The 23,462-nt window shown below is 46.5% G+C and overlaps 1 protein-coding gene across 1 annotated transcript in view; it reads left to right on the top strand.

Moving 5' to 3' along the window:
- Positions 1 to 23,462, top strand: part of LOC130131574 (CLIP-associating protein 1-B-like) — an 81,737-nt gene that overhangs the window by 24,379 nt on the left and 33,896 nt on the right. Inside the window, exons 9-19 of the mRNA XM_056301324.1 lie at positions 4,106 to 4,240; positions 5,302 to 5,378; positions 6,362 to 6,454; positions 7,441 to 7,586; positions 7,931 to 8,066; positions 8,622 to 8,692; positions 12,506 to 12,565; positions 14,686 to 14,763; positions 15,192 to 15,359; positions 16,389 to 16,435; positions 16,785 to 17,000. Coding sequence (XP_056157299.1) covers positions 4,106 to 4,240; positions 5,302 to 5,378; positions 6,362 to 6,454; positions 7,441 to 7,586; positions 7,931 to 8,066; positions 8,622 to 8,692; positions 12,506 to 12,565; positions 14,686 to 14,763; positions 15,192 to 15,359; positions 16,389 to 16,435; positions 16,785 to 17,000 — 1,227 coding nt within the window. The remainder of the gene's footprint in view (positions 1 to 4,105; positions 4,241 to 5,301; positions 5,379 to 6,361; positions 6,455 to 7,440; positions 7,587 to 7,930; positions 8,067 to 8,621; positions 8,693 to 12,505; positions 12,566 to 14,685; positions 14,764 to 15,191; positions 15,360 to 16,388; positions 16,436 to 16,784; positions 17,001 to 23,462) is intronic.

Raw genomic sequence — 23,462 nt, 5'->3', positions numbered from 1 at the left:
TTTAGTAGTACTCACACCCCTTCTAGCTTGAATTTACATCATTACATTTTATGTCATATTCTTTAGCTGTAGCTTCCCCATTTCTACTTGGCCAATCACACTGCTCTCTGAGCCGTCCCGGTTGCTGCTCCACCCCCTCTGCCAATCCGGGGAGGGCTGCAGACTACCACATGCCTTCTCCGATACATGTGGAGTCACCAGCCGCTTCTTTTCACCTGACAGTGAGGAGTTTCACCAGGGTGACGTAGCACATGGTAGGATCACGCTACACCCCCCAGTCCCCCTCCCCCCGAACAGGTGCCCCTGATCGACCAGAGGAGGCGCTAGTGCAGTGACCAGGACACATACCCACATCCGGCTTCCCACCCGCAGACACGACCAATTGTGTCTGTAGGGACGCCTGACCAAGCGTGTATTTCTTTGATACTGATTGTGCTTGTTGTTCTTTATTTTACCCGGTGTTTGATACCGAGTGTTTGATCACTTCTGAATAACATTGTGCTCATATGCTAGTTTTTCATGCTGCTGTTCTGATAAGAGCCGTGCTCTGCACTAAGCTTTCAGATGATGAAATGAACTTTATTGATCTCCACAGATGAAGTGGGTCACCACATCAGGAAAGAAGTGGGCCTCAGATGCAGTTCAGTGATATGTGTATACTGTTACTGAGCAGATGGGCGGCAGGATGGCTGTGTTGAGGTTGTTCCACAACTGCAGGCTCCTGGTTTGATACCCCACATGCCCAAACTGGTGAACATGCTCTGGAGCAAAGTATTTAATCCCAGCCTGCTGTACTCGCTTGCTGATCCTTCACCCCAAACTGAGGGCGACAGGAAAATGATCAAAACCAGGAGTTTTTCATGCAAGAATTTCCCTGTTGCATATGATTTCCAGTGTTTCCTGTGGAACAAGAGGTTTGCTGTGGGGGCAGTGTAAATGGGGGGGGGGGTACGACTGGAAAAATGCAGACATCGTTGTTTTGATGGGGTTTTTTTTAATTATTATTTAGTGACAAAGCTTGCAGAATTTGTTGGACCGTTTTAGTCTTCGGGGCTTCTCGTCGAACACTTCCATGGCCCTTTGATATGGGAAGTCCTTGAGAGGAGGCCCATTAATAGACAGCCACATGCAGGCTGCTAGGTGACAGTAAAACTCCCATCTCCCCCCCTTTCCCCCCAATTGTACTTGGCCAATTGCCCCACTCTTCTGAGCCGTCCCGGTTGCTGTTCCACCCCCTCTGCCGATCCGGGGAGGGCTGCAGACTACCACATGCCTCCTCTGATACATATGGAGTCACCAGCTGCTTCTTTTCACCTGACAGTGAGGAGTTTCACCAGGGGAACGTAGCACGTGGGAGGATCATGCTATTCCCCCCAGTTCCCCCTCCCCCTGAACTGGCGCCTCTACCTAACAGAGGGGGCGCTAGTGCAGCGACCAGGACACATACCCACATCCGGCTTCCCACCTGCAGACAAGGCCAATTGTGTCTGTAGGGATGCCTGACCAAGCCAGAGGTAACACGGGGATTCGAAGTGGCGATCCCCATGTTGGTAGGCAACGGAATAGACCGTCACGCCACGTGGACACCCAAAAACCTCTGTCTTTTTAAACAAGCTAGGTTGGTGGTGGTACACCCACAGCTTGTTGTGTTTACAAACACAGAGGCACGATGTGCATTTTGATGCGGTGCACTGTTAGTGTCGCTATACCTCCTCACCAGTAGGGGTCTCTCTGGGAGTGTGTAAAGTAGAAGAAGACTGCAGAATGGCGTACAGAGAAGTCGAGTGTAACGGTAGAGCGAGTGCAGATGAAACCATGTAGGCCATCAGTGGTCGTGGCTGCTAAATAACATCCTCAACAGTCAGCCCGTGTCCGTCTTCACCGAACACCTAACAGCACCTGTGTTACCCGTGTCTGTGACTCAGTCTAGCAGCTTTGTTGTGGGAAGTGAGCCTCTCCTGGTGTGTGAGAGAAGTACCAGCACATTGCTACAGCCACAGAAATTTGCCGTGGCGAAAATGTTACCAGCGGAAATACTGTGATTGCTCTTAGCATATTTGTAAACTTAAAGGGTAATTCAGTTTTTTTACAACCTGGGTCTTATTTTGTAGTTTTTGCCATCATGCGTATCAAATATATTATTTTACTTACCAGCTTCATTTTGGAGATTTTGGACATGGGACCACCGCTGGACTCGGCTCTACAACGGTATCTGGTGGAAGTAAAAGTTAAAAGTTATGATGTGAAATGTCCAGTATTATCAGTGGTGGATGTTGCTGATCTACTTCCTGGTTCAGCCTGCAGGAAGTAGAAGCCTATACTTACTATAGCTAGTAGTAACCATCCATAAACTAGCCAGCCAGCTCAACAGAGAAGTCACAGATAATGGACAGTCATGGACACAGTCTGACTGCCACACTAGGGGGGTATGTTGTGTAAAGGACACCTTTAACACTCCTGTTTGTCAAGGTTGGTGTTCAGCAGCGTGTTGTCTTCCTGTCGTGTTGTGTTGATACTATACTGTGGTGTGATGTCAGGTGACATGCTTCTGTGTGTTTTGTACCTTTCACCTTGTGTTATTGAGAGGGGGTGCACCCCACTTTAAGATTCATGAGTGAGTGGGTTGACTGCGGATTGAGGTCACATGACTGACGTGTTGGCAGAATGCCCCGCCTGCGTGTGCGTGTGTGTGTGTGTGTGTCCCTCTGTGTGCATGTTTGTGTTTTGTATAAACTGTGGAATAATTTATGAAGATTGATTGCTTGCTGGGCAAATTCCTGCATTGAGAGCCACTCACGTGGTATTTGTAGTCACAGAGTGGGCCATCAGCACAGCCCCTCCTCGATCATTTGCTGGTGTGTGTGTGTGTGTGTGTGTGTGTGTGTGTGTGTGTGTGTGTGTGTATTTCTACATTTTGCCTTGGCTGTTATATCTCTGCCAATCATCTAGAAACGTAAAACTGCAGAACACATGATACGCAAAAACAATATTCAACACTTTTAGCAGCTTGCAGCAGTTATGCGATTGGTTCTGTCAGGCAGGAAAAGAAAAGTTTAACCTTCAGCAGGGTCTTTCTCATACATGATTTCTGAAGGTACATTGTTAAATCAGTTAAAATGTTTTGACCCTGTCATTCCTTTACAAATGATTGTGTGGAGCATTGACGGTTGAGGAAATAAACATGCTACACATGGGCGTCCGGGTAGCGTAGCGGATAATTCTGTTGCCTACCAACACGGGGATCGCTGGTTCGAATCCCTGTGTTACCGCCGGCTTGGTCAGGTGTCCCTACAGACACATTTGGCAGTGTCTGCGAGTGGCAAGTCGGATGTGGGTGTGTGTCCTGGTCACTGCACTAGCGCCTCCTCTGGTCGGTCGGGGCGCCTGTTCAGGGGGAGGGGGAATTGGGGGGAATAATGTGGTCCTCCCACGCGCTACGTCCCCCTGGTGAAACTCCACACTGTCAGGTGAAAAGAAGCGGCTGGTGACTCCACATGTATGGAGGAGGCATGTGGTCGTCTGCAGCCCTCCCAGGATCGGCAGAGGGGGTGGAGTAGCGACCAGGACAGCTCAGAAGAGTGGGGTAATTGGCTGGATACGATTGGGGGAAAAAGGGGGCAAAAAAACCCCAAAAAAAACAAACAAACAAAACATGCTACACATTCACAGAAAGGGGAATCAGTTCATCTGGACACGGCGTTCATTGGGAGAAAGGTTTCATCTCAGTGACCTCTTCAGTTTCAGGGCTACACATTGTTTTTCACCTCTGGGCAAAACATCGACTAAATGCCTGAAACACACTCTCAAATAATGTGAAACTGAAATCTCACATATTTGTTGAGCAAACCCTGACTCAGCTTCTGTCAGCCGCTGGCAGACACACATTGTGAAAGTTCATCGAGCAACAAAACACAACAGCTCCAGCTGAAATGTAGTTTCTCTGAATTCAGCCCCTGCAATCTCAGCAGTGGCATTGCTGGGATTCTCTGCGGTGGCGTGGTATTGTGTGAAGGAACCATGGACTTATTGTCTCTTCAGGCAACAACTGAAAGCCCCTATGTGTTTCCTCCCTTCCCCTTCATCCCTCCTCCTCTTCCTCCTCCAGATAAGAACTTTGAGGACGATGACTCGGTGGATGGAGGCCGTTCCGCATCCTCGTCCAAAGCAGCTTCGTCGTCCGGGAAGAAATCAGTGAGCATGGGTTCTTTCCGTCGGTCCAGCTCCAGCACCAAGTCCACAGGTCAGAGGTCACGTCAGACTGTCACAACACCCCACCACCTTGTTTGTTGAGAAACAATTACAGATTGATTACAGTCACACTGTGCAATGATAATACGTTGACCCACCACCCAGCAAGTTAAACTGAAGGTGACATATGTTTTGACCATAATAATGAAAAAGAAAAAATCTTATTGCTTGCCGAGTACCTAAACCATAAAACTGACTGTGCCAGGAAGATTGTTTTTGTTGTAATCAGTCCACAGGCCACAGTGTCATGTAATATTTCCCTTTTTAATGTCATACACATGCAAACACTGTTCCTCAACTGAGGTTTTTTATTTTAAGTTTATTTTATTTTTATATATTTATTTATATTTATATATTTATTTTTTAATTTTTATTACATTTGTATTTTATATATTTTATTTGATATATTTTTAGATATTTATATTATTTATATAATTATTTTAAGGTTTATTTATCAGAGAGTCAGCAAAGTAAAAGTCAAGTTGAACTTTATCGTATCCAAAGTAGAGCTGGGCAATAATTCAGTATTATGGTTTGTCATTTTTCAGTGGTGGTGTATCAGTATTAAATTTGGATATTGTCATTTCATGATACACAATTTCATTGTCTAAGTTAATGATAAAAAGAATCACATCCGTAAACTGTATCAAAAACACCGGGTTTGAAATATTTGAGTATTAATTGAAAACTAGTTTTGGCTTTATTATATTTTACCAGACAGTCAATACACATATGACGCAATCTGAATGATGCAAACAATATTCAACCCGTAAGTAAATGAGTTAAAAATGTGAATTAAAAACGTGTTACCTGTGTGCAACATATTTCCTGCTTAAGTCCCTTTGGACAAGTCAAATGTTGCTGTTCTGCCCCTGAAGTTGACCTTTGGCCTCCCTGTGGAGGAGGGAGTAAAAAGCAAATCGTCCCACAGAAGTTTCAGATTATCATTATTACAGACAGACAGGCAGACGGCTTGTGTACTGGGTGGGGCAGCAGGTGGCGGTAGCAGGCGTGTTCAGCAGCATCTGACCGGCAGCTGCTGTGTGTTTTCAGGGAGAGATGGGACGAGTGCCGGGGCCGTGGATGAGGAAGACTTCATCCGTGCCTTTGAGGATGTGCCCCGCGTACAGGTATGTAGCCGTGTCATGACAAGACCCACTGACAAACTGTGAACACGGAGAGCTGGGTGATACCAGCGGGATTCTCATGAGTTGCAACACTCCAAATTATTTTATTCTCCAGACACTATTAATGTTCAAGGACTTGCCTTGGTGACGTTGTTGCATAAATGTATTGACAAGCAACATAGCGACATAAATAAACACTGACACTGTTACAACCTTGCATACAGTGTGATGTGGGTAGGCAACACAATGCCAGCCGATGTTAACATTGTGAATGACCAACACAAATGGGATGATATACATACGTATGAATCAAAGGGAAGGGAAGTCTATTTACACTATATACAACTGATGCACAGTATTGTTGTTATTGTCTAGTTTATGTCACATGCAAGGGAAATCCTTGCATATGACATAAAATAAAAATTAAGGGCATCCGGGTGGCGTGGCGGTCTATTCCGTTGCCAACCAACACGGGCTCTCCGGTTTGAATCCCCATGTTACCTCCGGCTTGGTCGGGCGTCCCTACAGACACAATTGGCTGTGTCTGCAGGTGGGAAGCCGGATGTAAGTTATGTGTCCTGGTCGCTGCACTAGTGCCTCCTCTGGTTGGTCGGGGCACCTGTTCAGGGGGAGGGGGAACTGGGAAATAGTGTGATGCTGGTATATCAATCATTGTACTTTCTGCCTGTTGGGCTACTTGATATGCTGGGGAACTGAACTGTACATTTCATATATATTCACTGTACATATTCTCCCATTCACGTTTCCTTTTTGTGTGTTGTTGTAAGCGTTTGTGGTGCTGCTTGTTTTTTTCTTTTTTCACTGAAATTGAGCTTCCATGCTGTAGCGAAACTATTACCACCAACGCTGTTGCGTGGCAATAATAAAGCATCTATCTATCTTGAGCACACCACCATTTTCTCCCCCACAACTATACATATCGCATTACATACAACTTACCCATGTCTCTTCATCCCTCCCTCCAGATTTACTCCAACAGGGAGGTGGAGGAGGCCATGACCAAGGTGCGAGACGTGCTGTCAGATGACAAGCGGGACTGGGAGCTGCGGGTGGCCGCGGTAAGACAGATCGGCTCTCATCTCTACTGTGATTTTTACTGTAAATATTTCATCCTCAGCAGTGGGCCGGCCATCAGGCTTACATTATATTAAACATTTCACATCAACAGATTTAGTTGCTTGTGTTAGCCTGTTCCGATTCTTTCATATATCGTTTGAAACGTGAGTTAGTTAAAATCTCCTTAAAGACTGATTGGCACTTTATGCCGCTTGTAGCACAGCTTAATGATGTGCACATCTCAGGCATCCAACCAGTATTCATAGGATGTGTTCAGTCCAGAATTTATATTTGAATAGTAAAATGGTGAAAGTGGCTATCAGGTTGCAGGATACAGTCACTGTGAATCAACAATTGGTCAAAATACTGTGATTGGAGCATCCGAGTAGTGTAGCGTAGCCGTAGCGGTCTATTCCGTTGCCTACCAACACAGGGATCGCTGGTTCGAATCCCTGTGTTACCTTCAGCTTGGTCTGGCGTCCCTAAAGACGCAATTGGTTGTGTCTGCGGGTGGGAAGCCGGATGTGGGTATGTGTCCTGGTTGCTGCACTAGTGCCCCCTCTGGTCAGTCGGGGTGCCTGTTCGGGTGGGAGGGGGACGTGGGGGGAATAACGTGATCCTCCCACGCGCTACGTCCCCCAGGTGAAACTCCTCACTGTCAGGTGAAAAGCGGCTGGCAACATGTATTGGAGGAGACATGGTAGTCTGCAGCCCTCCCCCGATCAGCAGAGGGGGTGGAGCAGTGACCGGGACAGTTCGGAAGAGTGGGGTAATTGGCCGGACACAACTGGGGAGAAAAGGGGGGGGTCACCCCCCCCCCCAAAAAATACTATGATTGCTTTGTTTTCCCACTGTCACTGGCACCTAGCCTTCCCTTTTAGCTGCACACTTCCAGAATATATTGGTTAAAACTGAAATCAGCAATTTGGCTGATTGGTGGATTGGAGTTAGGGGGGGGTTTTAATGGTGGTTTTCATTTCCCCTCCAGTTGAAGAAGGTGCGTTCCCTGCTCCTGGCCGGTGCGGCCGAGTTCGATGGCTTCTCTCAGCAGCTGCGGCTGATGGAGGCCGCTTTCAAGCTGTCAGCCAAAGACCTGCGCTCCCAGGTGGTGAGAGAGGCGTGCATCACCCTGGGGTAAGATGGCCACCATCGAGAGTGTACATGATGGATGTTAAGAGTCTTGAGAACCACAAAATGAGGTTATTTACTGTGATAAATCAGTAATGAGAAGTTTTATGGAATTAAATTAAAACTCACTATTTGGATATATTTACAAGATAGTACATTTTTTTTGGAAAGATGAACAAGTAAGAACTGGTTCATCTGAAGAGAACAGTGGTCCATTATACAGTACGTTCATCTGTTTATTTGTCTGTTGTTTGGGCACATCCTGCACCAGTATGGTTGTGGTGTGTTTCTCGCTGGCATTTGAACAGACAAACCAAAATAAAATCTCATCTCTTCTGTCCTTGATCTAGCCACCTGTCGTCTGTGCTTGGCAGTCGGTTTGACCACGCAGCAGAGGCCATCATGCCCAACCTCCTCAACCTGGTTTCCAATAGTGCCAAAGTCATGGCCACCTCTGGCCTGGTCACTATCCGAATCATCCTTCGAGTAAGTGGCGGTCTCCTCAAAGCTGTCATGCACTTTGACTTCTGCATTGTTTCCAACAACACTAATAATGAACACAGTCTTTGTTAAAAAGGAATCTTATGTTGGTATAATTAATTTGTTTCACCTCTCTTTAGAGCTTAGTTGACATATTTTCCAAGCGTTTCATCTTCTAGATAAATATTTCGGGGCAAATGTGGGCCATCTTGTGCCGAGGAGAGCCATGTACATGAGGGTTTTCACTGCAGCCAAACGCTACACTTGCTCATTCCATTAATGCCCCCTACCACCACCACCACAGCAGTTTAAAGGTGGAGCAATTTGTTAGATCAGCTGGTGTAGTGAAACGTATATACATGTGACTCCTGTAGTAAATGATGTCTGCAGACATTAAAAGAAAAACTGTCTGCACCAGGACGGTAAAGGCGTGAAGTGATAAGGCATTTGGATGTTATGGGTCAGGCTGGTCTGGGTGCTGTTCCAGGGTCCGTATCGTGATGGTTGATTTGGACACAGTTCATCCATGCCACGCTCACTCCAGTGTCTCATGTTTTGCAGCACACCCACTTCCCGCGACTCATCCCTATCATCACCAGCAACTGTACCTCCAAGTCAGTGGCTGTCAGAAGGTGAGAGCTCAGCACAGCTTATGCTGACACACAAATGCACACAAACCGTAAACCTCGCAACAGTCACAGAAGCAACAAGTTGGAAGTTAATACTCTGTATGGGAGCACAGCATTTCAGGGTCAGGTGCTGATGTTTTGATGACCATTTTGAAGAAACACTTCCTGTTCCTAGTGGGATCTTATTCTAGCTGTTGCTGTCTTATTCTATTTACTTACTTGTCTTATTTACTTATTCTAGCTGTAGCTGTTTTTCACCTAGTGTGCCCTTAAATATTTCTTGTTGCCTGGCTGTTTTGACTTAGTTATCCTTTTAGCTTATAAATATATTCCTTGGTAACTTGCTGTTTGCAGTTTTAATAGTATTGTGTGAGGTTTGATAGAGTTTTACATAAGTGACCAGTTTCTGGGCAATAGGCCTCTTTTCAGTGTACCGTTTTGGCCAATTGGGTGTTAAGTGGCCAGGGTGTGGCCTGCACTCCTGGCAGACAATTAGCAATCAGTGTTCTTTAAATCACTGCTGCTACTTCCAAGCCTCAGGCAAACAAGCCTAGATTGAACGAAGGCTAGAGTAAACAAACGCAAGCACGACTTTTTCAAGCCAAGACTTCGTCAAGCACGGACTGTTCTTTTTAGATCCGGTCAGTCATCTGTATTTTATGGACCTAGTATAGACTATGTGTTTCCTTCGCATTCCTGTCATTTCCTCTTCCCGGGGCTGGCATAGACATTGGGTCACTCCTAGGCGCTGTGACTCTCATCTATCCCACTCTTTCCACTCACGTTGAGCAAGTGGTGATGGGAGGGCTCTGGAATTGCCAGTCTGCGGTGCCGAAAGCTGCGTTTATCTCAGGCTACGCATCCTTGCTCTCCCTCAACTTTCTTGCTCTAACTGAGATCTGAATCATGCCAGAAAACACTACCACATCCACAGCTCTGTCTGATGTGTACTCTTTTTCCCACACTCCCAGAGCTGGGAGGCAGGGTGGTGGTACTGGCCTGCTGATCTCCCTGAAATGGAAATACTCTCTTGTTTCCATTCCACAATTTTCTCCGCCCTTTTTTGAATTTCATGCTGTTACTGTCTCTTATCCAGTCAAACTCACCATCGTGGTTGTGTACCGCCCACCAGGCCCCCTTGGTGAGTTTCTGGAGGAGCTTGACACACTTGTCTCGCACTTCCCTGTTGATGACTCTGCACTTATCCTTCTCGGTGACTTCAACATCCACACTAACAAGCTAGATCCTCTTCTCTCTTTCCTCTCTTCCTTTGACCTTCACCTCTCACCCTCTCCTCCTACCCACAAGGCCGGCAACCAGCTGGACCTTATCTTTACTAGACACTGTCCTATTTCCAATCTCTCTGTTACTCCCCTCCAGCTCTCAGACCACTATTTCATGTCCTACGCTCTCTCCCTCTCTTCACCCCCCTCAACCCCTTCCCCTACCCCCATGGTTTCCACCCGTAGACACCTCCGCTCTCTCTCCCCCACTGATCTTTCTTCCTCTGTTACCTCTATCCTCCCTACACCTGAATCTTTCTCTCTCCTACCCCCTGACACTGCTACTGATCTTCTTCTCTCTACCCTCTCCTCTTCTCTGGACAATCTCTGTCCCCTCACCTCCAGGCCTGCACGCCCAACTCCACTTGCCCCTTGGCTGACCGACTCAGTACATACTGACAGACAGAGCCTGGGAGTGGCAGAGCGCAAATGGAGAAAAGGCAAACTCCCAGAGGACCTTCTCAATTTCCAGTCTCTTCTTTCCACTTTCTCCTCCCTTTCTGCTGCTAAGGCTGCCTTCTATCGCTCCAAAATCCTATCCTCTGCCTCTAATCCTAAGAAACTCTTTGAAACCTTCTGTAGACTTCTTCAACCCCCACCTCCTCCTCCTACTTCCTCCCTTCTCCCTGATGACTTCGCTAACTTCTTTGACAAGAAGGTAAATGACATCAGATCCTCCTTTTCTCACCACCCAGTTAGTGCTGCTTGCACTATCCCACCCTCTGTACCCTCCTTCACCTCTCCACGTCCCACCCTATCCCACCTCACTCTCCTCTGTCTTTAACCAACTTTCTTTGTACCTCTACCAGAACAACCTCCTGGACCCCAACCAGTCTGGGTTCAGGGTGGGTCACTCGACAGAGACGGTCCTCCTTGCAGTGACAGAATCGCTGCACTCTGCGAGAGCAAACTCTCTCTCCTCTGTCCTGATACTCCTGGACCTGTCAGCTGCGTTCCACATAGTGAACCACCAGTTCCTCCTCTCTACCCTCGAGGGGCTGGGTGTCACAGGCTCTGCACTCTCAATGTTTGCAACCTACCTGACGGGTCGCTCCTATCAGGTGACATGGAGGGGATCTGTGTCGGAGCCTCACACACTGACTACAGGCGTTCCACAGAGTTCGGTTCTGGGTCCTCTCCTTTTCTCCCTGTACACAACATCCCTGGGTTCCGTTGTTCGCTCGCATGACTTCTCTTACCATTGTTATGCCGATGACACCCAGCTGATCTTGTCCTTTCCGCCCTCTGACACACAAGTAGAGACATGCATTGCTGTGTGCTTGACTGACATCTCGGAATGGATGGCGACACACCACCTGAAGCTCAATCTGGACAAGACAGAGCTGATGTTCCTCCCGGGGAAAGGCTGCCCACACCGAGACCAAATCGGACTGTGAGGAATCTGGGTGTGATCCTGGACGACCAACTGTCGTTTGCTGAAAACGTTGCATTGGTTGCTCGCTCCTGCAGATTTCTCCTCTATAACATCAGGAGGATCCGCCCATTCCTCACCGATGAGATGGCACAGGTGCTCATCCAGGGTCTGGTCCTCTCCCGGCTGGACTACGGCAACTTCCTCCTTGCTGGCGCCCTGGCATCAGCCATCAGACTTCTGGAGCTTGTTCAGAAAGCTGCAGCTTGTCTGATGTTCAACCGCCCTAAGTTCTCCCACACAACTCCCCTTCTCATGTCCCTACACTGGCTCCCAGTAGCTGCTCGCATCCAGTTTAAGACTCTGGTGCTAGCCTACAGGGCAGTGAAAGGAACAGCGCCTTCCTATCTCCAGGCCATGGTCAAGCCCTACACCCCCACCCGACCACTTCGCTCTGCTGCCTCGGGAAGCCTGGTTGCCCCATCGCTCAGAGGCCCTTGCTGCCGATTGACCCGGTCACGGCTCTGTTCTGTCCTGGCCCCACAGTGGTGGAATGAACTCCCCACTGATGTCAGGACAGCCGAGTCGCTGCCCATCTTTCGGCGCAGGTTGAAAACTCACCTCTTAAAGAACTAGTACCTGTTACTTGTTCTTAGCACTTATTGTATTCACTCATTAAAAAAGAAATCTCTTTCTTGCACTTTTACTTTAGCACGGGTTTTGCTCTTAGATGCTTGTTTAGATGCACTTATGACCTCTGATGACTAGTAGTTCTCCTGATTTCCTACGTTAAATGCACTTATTGTAAGTCGCTTTGGATAAAAGCATTGGCTAAATGACTGTAATGTAATGAAATGCTGGGAGCTTATTCAGTGTAGCTCTCTATACTACAATTTCCTCAGAGTCGCCACACTGCTCGAACCAGTGAGGGAAAATGTACATACTCTCACACAGACACACACACACACACACACACACACACACACACACACACACACACACACACATATGCAGTTCAGTGTCATTACTACAAAGTAGAGACCTATTTCCAATCTTTTTATATATGAATTAATTTGATGTATATGTATAAGTGTGTAGGAACCTTGTTTCCTGTTTCCTGTGTTGTCCCAACCACCAAGCCTTTTCCTTCTTTGTCTAAAGGCGTTGCTTTGAGTTCCTGGATCTCATATTGCAGGAGTGGCAGACCAGTTCTCTGGAGAGGTGAGGAAGACTACTGAACACCTTGGGGTGGAGTTGGGGCGCAGGCTCTTTGCATGACCTCACTCAAGGCACCCATAATGCATCATGAACAATAAAATCAAATACTCAGTATGATAAAGATAGGGATATAACTTCATGGATGGTAATGGCAGCAGATGGGTTCAGTAGAGTCTCATGAATGATATTTTCCAGTTAAGCTAGTATTTAACAGGCATACAGGAGCATCTGTGCTAAATCCAGCAGAATGCTAAATAGCTTCTACCCACAAGCAGTCAGGATCATTGACAAACTGTGTGTCCCCCCCTGTCATGCCCCCCATCTACTCTCTAAACCCCCCCCCCCCCATCAGTGCTGGTCACTCGTTGGCAGACACCAGCTGTCAACATTGAACTGATATGGCACTTTGATGGATTGTGTTGTTAACTGTTTGTGCTTTTTTGTTTTGTTCTCTCTGTGTTTTCAGTGGGATCGTTTTTAGGGAATTTTTAGATACACATTTTTTTTCTTTTGGATTTTCTCCCTTTTTCTCCCTAATTGTTCTTGGCCAATTACTTCACTCTAACGGTGGTGCAGTGGTTAGTGCAGTCGCCTCACAGCAAGAAGTTCCTGGGTTCGAGCCCCAAGGTAGTCCAACCTTTGGAGTCGTCCCGGGTCGTCCTCTGTGTGGGCTTTGCATGTTCTCCCCGTGTCTGCGTGGGTTTCCTCTGGGTGCTCCGGTTTCCTCCCACAGTCCAAAGACATGTGGGTGAGGTGAATCGGCCGTACTAAATTTTCCGTGGGTGCGAATGTGTGTGTGTGTGTGTCGGCCCTGTGATGGTCTGGCAGCCTATCCAGGGTGTCTCCCTGCCTGCTGCCCAGTGACTGCTGGGATAGGCTCCAGCATCCCTGCGACCCTGAGAGCAGGATAGTTGCATAATTTCCCCACGGGGATCAATAAAGTATCTCAAAATAAGCGGTTTGGATAATGGATGGATGGATTAGAGTTGGCTCAATGCAGGAATTGGCACCAGCCACCTGCCAGATGCTGGCAGAAAAGCAAAGTATTTTAAATAAATATTTTAAACAAGGCATATTCTAAACATATTCAGACAGAGGAAGTGAAAGGCGAAGACTGGAATTCACCAAGCAGCAGCACAGTGTTCCTGCCCTGTCAAGGCCCATCTGCCCTCACAGTGCTTTCGGGTCAGGAAACCTGACACGGGCCTGGCTGCTGTTTCAGCTCAGCGCTTTCCATGGCCATGCCAGGGGGATCTCTGTCTGCATCCAATAGGTTTATAGTGTCTCTGCCTGTCTGCTTCCTGTCCCAGCGGCCACAGAGAAACCTGATCTGATCCCTCCCCTACCAGGGGAACTCTGCTTCTCATCAATCGATCCTCTGTGTGTGCATGTGTGTGTGTCTGTGTGTGCGTGTGTGTTGTATTGATGCACTCCTACCACATCCTGTTGCTGACATTGATTCTGATTCCTAAACTTTTAGTATCAGGTGGTACCGAGCCCTGATGCCATCCATTCCTTTCACCGAAAAGGACAAACAAGGGTCATTCGATTTCCGTCAGGTTTCATGTAGTTCTTTGGTACTGATTTATTATTTGGGAAATTCACCAGCGCATTTAGCATCGCGAGTCAGGTTTTTGTGCTCACCAAGAGTGATTTCAAATAGGTCGGCCAGTCTGAAAAGCAGATGGTCCAGTCGCAACTGTGGAACATGAACTATACTGCCTCTCCAGCTGAGACGTAACACAGCCAAATTGTAAAAAAAATAATTGCGGCAGAAGGAAAAGTCATAACCCTTAAAATGCAGAATGATTAACCTGACAACAGCTGACATGTACAGGTTCAGCACTGTGACTGCGTCAGGTCAAGACAATTTTATTTGTATAGCCCAATATCACAAATCATGTGACACATTGCTCTGTGATATGACTGCTTCCTTCGTACAACTAACTCAACTAACCATTTACCACCATTGCTTCCTAAGTGTGTGTGTGTGTGTGTGTGTGTGTGTGTGTGTGTGTGTGTGTGTGTGTGTGTGTGTGTGTGTGTGTGAGAGCATGAACGTGTGCACACCATTATTTAACCAGTGGTTCAGATGACAGCTGTTTTCCTTGTTTGATTCCCAGGCATGGAGCTGTTTTAATGGAGACAATCAAGAAAGGAATCCATGATGCAGATGCCGAGGCCCGTTCTGTGGCCAGGAAGTAAGCCACACAGTTATTTATTTATTTATTATATATATTTTTTTATATTGTTCCCGTTTCTTTTGTTTTATATAAAGTGGGCTAGTATGAAGAGATTCCGTTCGGAGAGTACTGCTGGCGTCGTCTGTGGCTGCCGCTTCTCCCTCTCGTAGCCCCCTTTCCCATCCACCCCTGTATGTCTGTGTTATGTTCATCTATCGTCTTGTTTCACTCCATTTATTGTAAAGCGACTTTGAGTACTTGAAAAGCGCTATATAAGATTGATTTATTATATTATTAATCCAGAAGTCTTAGATTTGCTGAATGATCTTTGGTAAGTTAGTGGTAAGTCATTGTAGGTGGGATTGGTGAAGAGCATTGATCTCAAAACATATATGTGTTCCTGCTGCTGTTTTAACGGTTTTGGATCTTTTGGTGTGCCGTTGCAGGTGTTACTGGGGTTATCATGGTCACTTCAGTCGGGAGGCAGAGCAGCTGTTCCAGAGTCTGGAGTCATCCTATCAGAAAGCCCTGCAGGCCCACCTGAGGAGCGCCGACAGCCTCATGTCCCTGCCGGCGTCCGACCGCTCTTCCTCCTCCTCCCAGGAAAGCCTCAAGTGAGACTTAAACTTGTTCTTTCTGCCTTGTTGTGCTGTTGTTACTGCCATGTGGTCACCAAGAGCCAAATACTGCCCAGTGTGTTTGTTATCAAGGTTCAGTTAAACCTTACTTGATAAAGTTATTTTTATCCGCCTGGTGGGGATTATGTGTTTGGTCTCACACATGTCTGCCTGTCTGCAGCTAATCTCGCAGACTACTGGACCATCAGCCTAAATGTTTTGTGCACAGTCACAACTGTATGATGGAGGACCTCTCGTGGTTGCAGTGATCCAAAACCTTTGAAAAACGTTTGTTCTCGCTATAGCTGCTTCCTCTCTCGCCGCGCCGGGCTAAGGATGGGTACCGAAACCCAGTATTAAACGGGCACCGGTACTTAAAGACCGTAGTATTGATAAGCTCTGACATTAACGGTTCTGCTTTTGGTATTAGAGAAATTTAAGAAAATAAATGTCCTATTTATTTAGGCTATGTAAATATTATGCTGCACCTTTTATCTCACCAACTCCATATGTAATTTGCTATGTGTGTGAGCTAAGGGGCAGGGCCAGCTCTCTTCCTCTGTCTCTTCGACACACAAACACACACACACACACATACAGAGCCTGCTCTTTGTGACAATGGCGGAGAGAACTAAACATTCAAAAGTTTCTTATAACTCTTTTTTTCCTCTCTCGTTTGTCATGAATTGTCAGTACATCTTTCATTTCATTCAAATTATTGCTTTCAGATAGAAATAGTCTTATATGCATTATAAATATATTACAAATACAGTCTTATACTCAGGTCTGAGTGGCATGGAAAAGTGTTAACATTTCTTCAGTTTAACCTGGTTACATTTGGGCAAACTGTGTTGTCAGAAACAGATAATCCCGTAATAATTCTGCTCCCAAAGTTCAAAGGTCACTGGACAGTAGCACGTCACATCATTCATTCAATCGGTTCCTTGATGAGATTTAGCCAAATGGTTGAACCTAACTGGTTCGACTGTCTTGACTGGTCTGATTGGTGGTCTTCTGTCTCCACAGCCGTCCACTGCCCGCCAAGACCGGCGCTGGAGGAAACACGACCAGATGTAAGGATTCATCACTTCATGGCAAATGGACTTTTGCTGTGATCAACATGTTAACATTTTGTTGGCCGTATAGTTTAGTTCCATTTTGGAGGGGCAAGAAAAATATCAAATATTTTCCTCATAAACACAAGGATTCACCTCTTAATGCAAAGTTCCCCGAGAACTACCTCGCCATGATATTTTAAATGGTGATTAATTGGTGCTGAAGTGAAAGAAGGATTAGGATATTTCCAAGTTGTTCCACATCTATTGTGGGAGGTGTTTTAACTTTAAAACTGGTTTAAAAGTGGTACCAGTGTGAACGGTGTAATTCTGAGTTTGGTTGATGGTTCTTTGCGGTCTCTTCCAGCCAAAGCCAGCCACTCCACCAGGACCCAGAGCTCAGCTGGCCCACCGGGCTCCCTCCAACGATCCCGCAGTGACGTGGACGTCAACGCAGCCGCCAGCGCCAGCGCCCGCACCCGCATGCCTGCCGTGCCCTCTTCCGTGCACTCTGCTGTGCCCTCCTCTGCCTCCCACTTCTGCTCGGCCTCCGCCCTCCCCCCCGGGTCCTACGCTTCACTCGGTGAGCCCACACACACAGGTTTCAATCTAGAGCTGTATCTTCTGTTGGAGGCGTTCACCTGCCATTCTGATCCAGAGCCTCTTGCACTGAGGGACCAAGTAAGGGTTCAATGTCCTGCTCAACGACACATTAGCAGGACTTGCTGGCTGTTAGGGGGGTTAGATTACCCCCCACCTCCCATTTTTCTGCTCTTTTTCAAAAATCAACTTTTCTAAATGTTGTTCTGACATCGTCAGATCTGTTGAGTCACTTTATCAATGCCAAAATGCCAAAACAAAAAGAGACAATGGTAACAAGTGCTGTACTCTTTAAGAAGAATCAAAAAATGATAACCAAGATGAATTTCAAATTATTTGCATGAAATGTTTTTGGATCTTGGCTTGCCGGGGTCTCATGCAGGGACGGAAAAAGAGAAGTGCTGTGGGGGGTTGAGTTGTGTTTAGGCCGGCAGGGTGGCCCACTGATTGGAGAGATAATCCTATTAACGGAGGGTTACTTAGCAAAACACCAACATCCTAGAAAAACCCAGGGCTGCTGGTCTGTAGTTGAACTCTCAATTCTGACCTCACATGGGAGAATTTTCCTCCAGATTGAATGGACTATCACATTATTGTTACTAGTGTGATTGTAAGCAGAGGTAGTGTATTAGTACTCGTAGTAAAAGTGCTGTTCATAGGAACATTTGTAGTAGTAGAAATGGTAAATGGAAATTGATAAGGCTGTGTATTGGTAAGAAATTGGCGATATGTTCGGTATCATGATACAAGTGTCACTCACAAGTCAATATATTATGATACTACAAACACTATGATGTTGATATGTCACTGTATTGGTATTTTTGACAAATTTTCAGAGAAATGTCAAAAAAACAAAACAAAACAAACCTCAACATGCATCAAATCAGAGTGATCAGAGTCCTAACTTGTGTGACACTGACACCGCCTGCTGTTGTGGTTCAGCCCTGTTAGGCTACGGTCACACATGCGCAAAGTTAACATTGGCGAACAATAGCCTTACGCTCAAACCCATTCTATGCAAGGGAAGGGGCGAATTAAACATTCGCTTCTGGCGGTGAAAGAAATTTGCATCTTCGTTTCGTGTGGAGTTCAACTTTGGTGAACTTTGACCGGTGAATCCGCAGCCTCAGCCAGTAGTTATTAGCCAATAACAAAGAAGTGTGTGTGGTTGACCCCACTTGGCTGTAACTGGCTGTAGTTTTCTTAGTGAGTCAGGATGGGGGAGACTTTGATTGTTGTTGTGTCTAACCTGCCGGTATTGTCAGACATTGCCCGTGAAAACTACAAACTGCCCCACAAGAGAGATGCTGCCTGGCTGGCCGTGAGTCGGGACGTTGGCATTGAACAGAAATAAATGGAAAATTTATTCATAACATATTCATTAATCTACTATTACTTTCAGCGGCTCCTGTTAGGGGTCATCACAGCGGATCATCCGTTTCCATCTCTTCCTGTCTTCTGCATCTTCCTGTGTCACACCAGCCACCTGCATGTCCTCCCTCACCACATCCATAAACCTCCTCTTTGGCCTTCCTCTTTTCCTCTTCCCTGGCAGCTCCATATTCAGCATCCTTCTGCCAATATACCCAGCATCTCTCCTCCACACATGTCCAAACCATCTCAATCTCGCCTCTCTTGCTTTGTCTCCAAACTGTCCAACCTGAGCTGTCCCTCTAATATACTCGTTCCTAATCCTGCCCTTTTTCGTCACTCCCAATGAAAATCTTATCATCTTCAACTCTGCCACCTCCAGCTCCGCCTCCTGTCTTTTCATCAGTGCCACTGTCTCCAAACCATATAACATAGCTGGTCTCACTACCATCTTGTAAACCTTCCCTTTAACTCTTGCTGGTACCCTTCTGTCACAAATCACTCCTGACACTCTTCTCCACCCACTCCACCCTGCCTGCACTCTCTTCTTCACCTCTCGTATGCACTCCACGTTACTTTGAACAGTGGACCCCAAGTATTTAAACTCATACGCCTTCGTCACCTACTTGTACGCCAATGTGCAGCCTCTGTATTTGTCCATAAAAGTATGGTTACATGTACAAGTGAGACAGCTGAGTGAACATTTTTTTATTTATCTTTCTCTGGACTTCAGTACATTTCCCCGTAGCAAAACCAACAACCTCTCATGTTTGACCCACAACCACAACCACTCAAACGGACTACAAACCAGCAAACGGATTTCCGTGTGCGTCACGTCCGGCACTGCCCACATTCAGCACGACAAACTTATGAATTTCGCCTCAGCAGGCGATGGTCATTCGCGTGTGTGACTGTAGCTTTGCAATAGTGCACTTGCCGCCTAGTGGTCAGACATGAAACTACATAGTGAAGTAGAGATTCTGATGCATCTCTTTGAAAATAGAAACAATATTGTGAAAGATGGTACAGCGAAAGTCAAGTATATCGATTTTCTCACAACCCTAGGAACTACTGCAAGTCCGTTTGTTTAATTTCAGTTGATAATTTGTCACATGACCTGTGCCAGCACAGTGACCACAGAAACGCTGCTTTTAGTATCCTGCTGTTGGAGAACTTTTTTGTTTTATGCATTTCATGTAAGCGTCATGTTGTTGGTTTCAAGACACACAAAAAAATGTCTTTCTCTCTTTCCCTCTACCTAATCCTACCCCTCTCTCCCTCTCTTTATTTCTCTTACTCACACATACATGCTCACACATAAATAAACATCTATTGCTGTGGCCTGACAGTTAACCTCTCCCTGTGTGGTACCTAAGCTTTAACCTCTGACCCCCTAACTCCTGTTGTATCTCTCCTCCGTTTGGGCCCCTCTCAGATGACACTTGGTCCATTCCCGCAGAGGGTAAGCTGTTTGTGTGTATGTTTTCTCCTTCATGGACAGGGGAGGACAATAGCCGTTTTTGTCTCCGTATCATCAGTAATGCATTGATGGTCATCTGTGTGATGAAACTGTCTGCATGGACCTGTCTCTCTGCATGATGTGCTGTATCCTCTCTCCTAAAGTAACCTGGAAAAAACACCAGTACACTGGATGAGATGTACCCAGTTTCCCATAGTGCTGTGCGGCAGAATCAGAGACATTAAGTAGGCAGTACAAAGACAGCGGGGCACAACCGGCCAATTATCTCTGGTCTTTAGTTGTGATTTACTCATTATTAATGGTTGTCTTTTAGTGTTGAGCACTGTTGTTTTGTTTTTTTTCCACTAGTGTCACCCTCGTTAAATGAAACCTTGGTTGAGTCTGCGGTGGTGTAGCGGTCTAAGCATCGGCTTTGTGTCGATGCAGTTGCCCACTGAGGACTGGGGTTCGCGCCCCGGTCTCATCAGATCCGACTATGGCCGGACTCGATGAAGCAGCAATCATTGGCAACGCTGTCTTCGGCAGGGGGGCGGAGTCGGCTTGTGTTCGTCACGTGACTGCGTCTCTATGTGTGTCTGAAAAAACAGTGGTTCGGCCTAGAGTCGCCTTGTCATGAAATTGGGGAGGCGGTCTCCTTCGAGACTGCCGGCCGGAGAGATGCAGTTGGCGAACGCATGCAGTACGAGGGTGGGTGTTTGAATTAAAATAGGGATCGATTGGCCACTAAATTGGGAGAAATCAGAAATAAAAATTTTTTTAAAAATGAAACCTTGGTTAAATAAAGGGCAGCACAGTGGCGCAGTAGTTAGTGCAGTCGCCTCACAGCAAGAAGGTTCTGGGTTTGAGCCCCAAGGTAGTCCAACCTTAGGGGTTGTCCCAGGTCATCCTCTGTGTGGAATTTGCATGTTCTTCCCGTGTCTGTGTGGGTCTCTTCCGGGTGCTGCGGTTTCCTCCCACAGTCCAAAGACATGTAGGTCAGGTGAATCGGCCGTACTAAATTGCCCCTAGGTATGAATGTGTGTGTGTGTGTGTGTGTGTGTTTGGCCCCTGCGTGATGGCCTGATGGCCTGTCCAAGGTGTCTCCCCGCCTGCTGCCCAATAACTGCTGGGATAGGCTCCAGCATCCCCGCAACCCTGAGAGCAGGATAAACAGTTCGGATAATGGATGGATGGATGGATGGATGTCATGTCTTGACGCATGCTTAGTAATCCAGGTGTCGGTATCCCAGACAGTTGAATCAGTTCATCTGGACACAAAGTTTAATGGGAGAAAGGAAACTTGCATTGAAAGTCATTTCTCCCACTAAACTTGGTGTCCAGATGAACTAATTCATCTTTCTGGGGTAACCATTGTTATCACCTTAACAGAACCTCAGTGGAAACGGGTCACTGAGGGTACCATCCATGGTATTAGTAACCTAATTATGAGAATAAATTGTAGATCTTCAAAGAATTGTCAAAGATTCAAGATACAGCATTTTTTACATTTTTGCCCCAAGGGTTTTTGCAAAACTGGTGCATAGAATTGTCCATGTTATACATAATAGCAGGTAACATGCGACACATTGACAAGTTAACATTACGCCCAATATTGGTGTTAGTAGGATTAGTCGAAATCCACAGAGGATATGCTAAGCTGTCAGAAGGCAATGAATGAGACTTTCTTAGACTTCATATCACTGCATTTGGGTGGTGGCTGAGAGCAGAGGTATTGATGGTTTTCAGACAGACAGACCTTGATGGTGTACATCCACATGGAGTCATTGCTTATGCTGACAGATGCACAGCTTGGAGAGAATCCAAAACATTGTGATTTTGAATAAAATAGATTTTGATGAGGAGGATTGATGCTGGACTATTACATAGAAGTTGTGCAATGCATGTAATTTATATTTAGGGTGCTGTGCAGAATGGAACAGGATGTTGTTTGTAAAGCTGACAAGATACACTGATGAGCCAAAACATTATGACCACCTGCCTGATATGCTTTTGGTCCTCTGCTGCCAAAACAGAGCCGACCCGCAGAGTCATGGACTCTACAAGATCCCTGAAGGTGTCCTGTGGTATCTGGCACCAAAACATTAGCAGCAGATTCTTCAAGTCCTGTAAGTTGCGAGGTGGAGCTGCTGTGGATTGGACTTGAGGGTCCAGCACATCCCACAGATGCTCAATTGGATTGAGATCTGGAGAATTTGGAAGCCAGCGCAACACCTTGAACACTTTATCATGTTCTTCAAACCCTTCCTGAAAAATTTGTGCAGTGTGGCAGGGCGAATTATCCTGCTGAAAGAGGCGACTGCCATCAGGGAACACCATTACCATGAAGGGGTGTACCTGGTCTGCAACGATGTTTAGGCAGGTGGCACATGTCAGATTGACATCCACATGAATGGCCTGACCCAGGGTTTCCCAGCAAAACACTGCCCAGAGCATCACACTGCCTCCACTGGCTTGTCGTCTTCCCACATTGCATTCCGGTGCCATCACTTCCCCAGGTAAATGATGCACATGTACACGGCCATCCACGTGATCTAAAAGAAAACAGGACTCATCGGACCAGGCAACCTTCTTATACTCCAAGGTTCAATTCCGATGCTTGCATGTCCATTGTAGGCGCTGCTCGACGGTGGACAGGGATCATCATGGGCACTCTGATCTGCGGCTACACAGCCCCATACACAGTAGGGTGCGATGCACTGTGTTGTGACTCATTCCTCCCGTAACTATCACAAGTTACTTGTTATCACAAATTACGTGTGAACTATCACAAGTTACGTGTGTGGCACAAGTCACAGAAAGTCAACTTTCTACGACTTGTGCCACAGTAGACCTGTCAATTCGGACCAGACAGGATAGCCTTCATTGCCCTCACGCATCGATGAGCTTTGGGTGCCCAACATCTTGTTGCCGGTTTGTGGTTTGTCCCTCCTCAAACCACTGTTGGTCACTGTCGGTAGGTACTCGCCACTGCTGATTGGGAGCACCCCACAAGCCTTGCAGTTTCAGAGATGCTCTGACCAAGTCATCTGGCCATAAACAATTTGGTCCCTGTCAAAGTCACTCAGATGACTTTACTCCTGTCCATTTCTCCTGCATCCAACATGTAACTACGAGAACCAATTTTTCGCTTACTATCTAATCTACTGAGACCATTACATGTGCCCCTGATTGGAGATGATCAACGTTATTTGGTTCACCTGTGAGTGGTCATAATGTTTTGGCTCATCAGTGTATACCATATGACAGTTATACTATACACAAACACACTTCAGGTTTCTGTCTGAAGCAGAAGACAACGTCATGCAGACAGACGAGGAGTCAAACAGACTTCGGCTGACTTCACAAACAGACAAGTCAGAGCAACAGCTACACAGGTCAGACGGACAGTCAGATAAGTCAGGCCACCTCTCAGCATCCTCAAGCTTAAGTGAATGATTTAAACTTTGGAAAACGTCTCCTGCATCTCTGTGTTGTTGTCAACTCATTTTGTTCCATGCTCATTCACATTTTCTCTGGGTACCCATGTTCCCTGCCTCTTCTCCACATCCCTGATGTTCTCATAAGAGGTGCCAGTTGACGATGAGCCTTGTGAAT

Source organism: Lampris incognitus, chromosome 21, assembly GCF_029633865.1.
Source record: "Lampris incognitus isolate fLamInc1 chromosome 21, fLamInc1.hap2, whole genome shotgun sequence".
Lineage (NCBI taxonomy): Eukaryota > Metazoa > Chordata > Actinopteri > Lampriformes > Lampridae > Lampris > Lampris incognitus.
The sequence above is the reverse complement of the archived record's forward strand: the minus strand, read 5'-3'. Positions and strand labels throughout refer to the sequence as shown.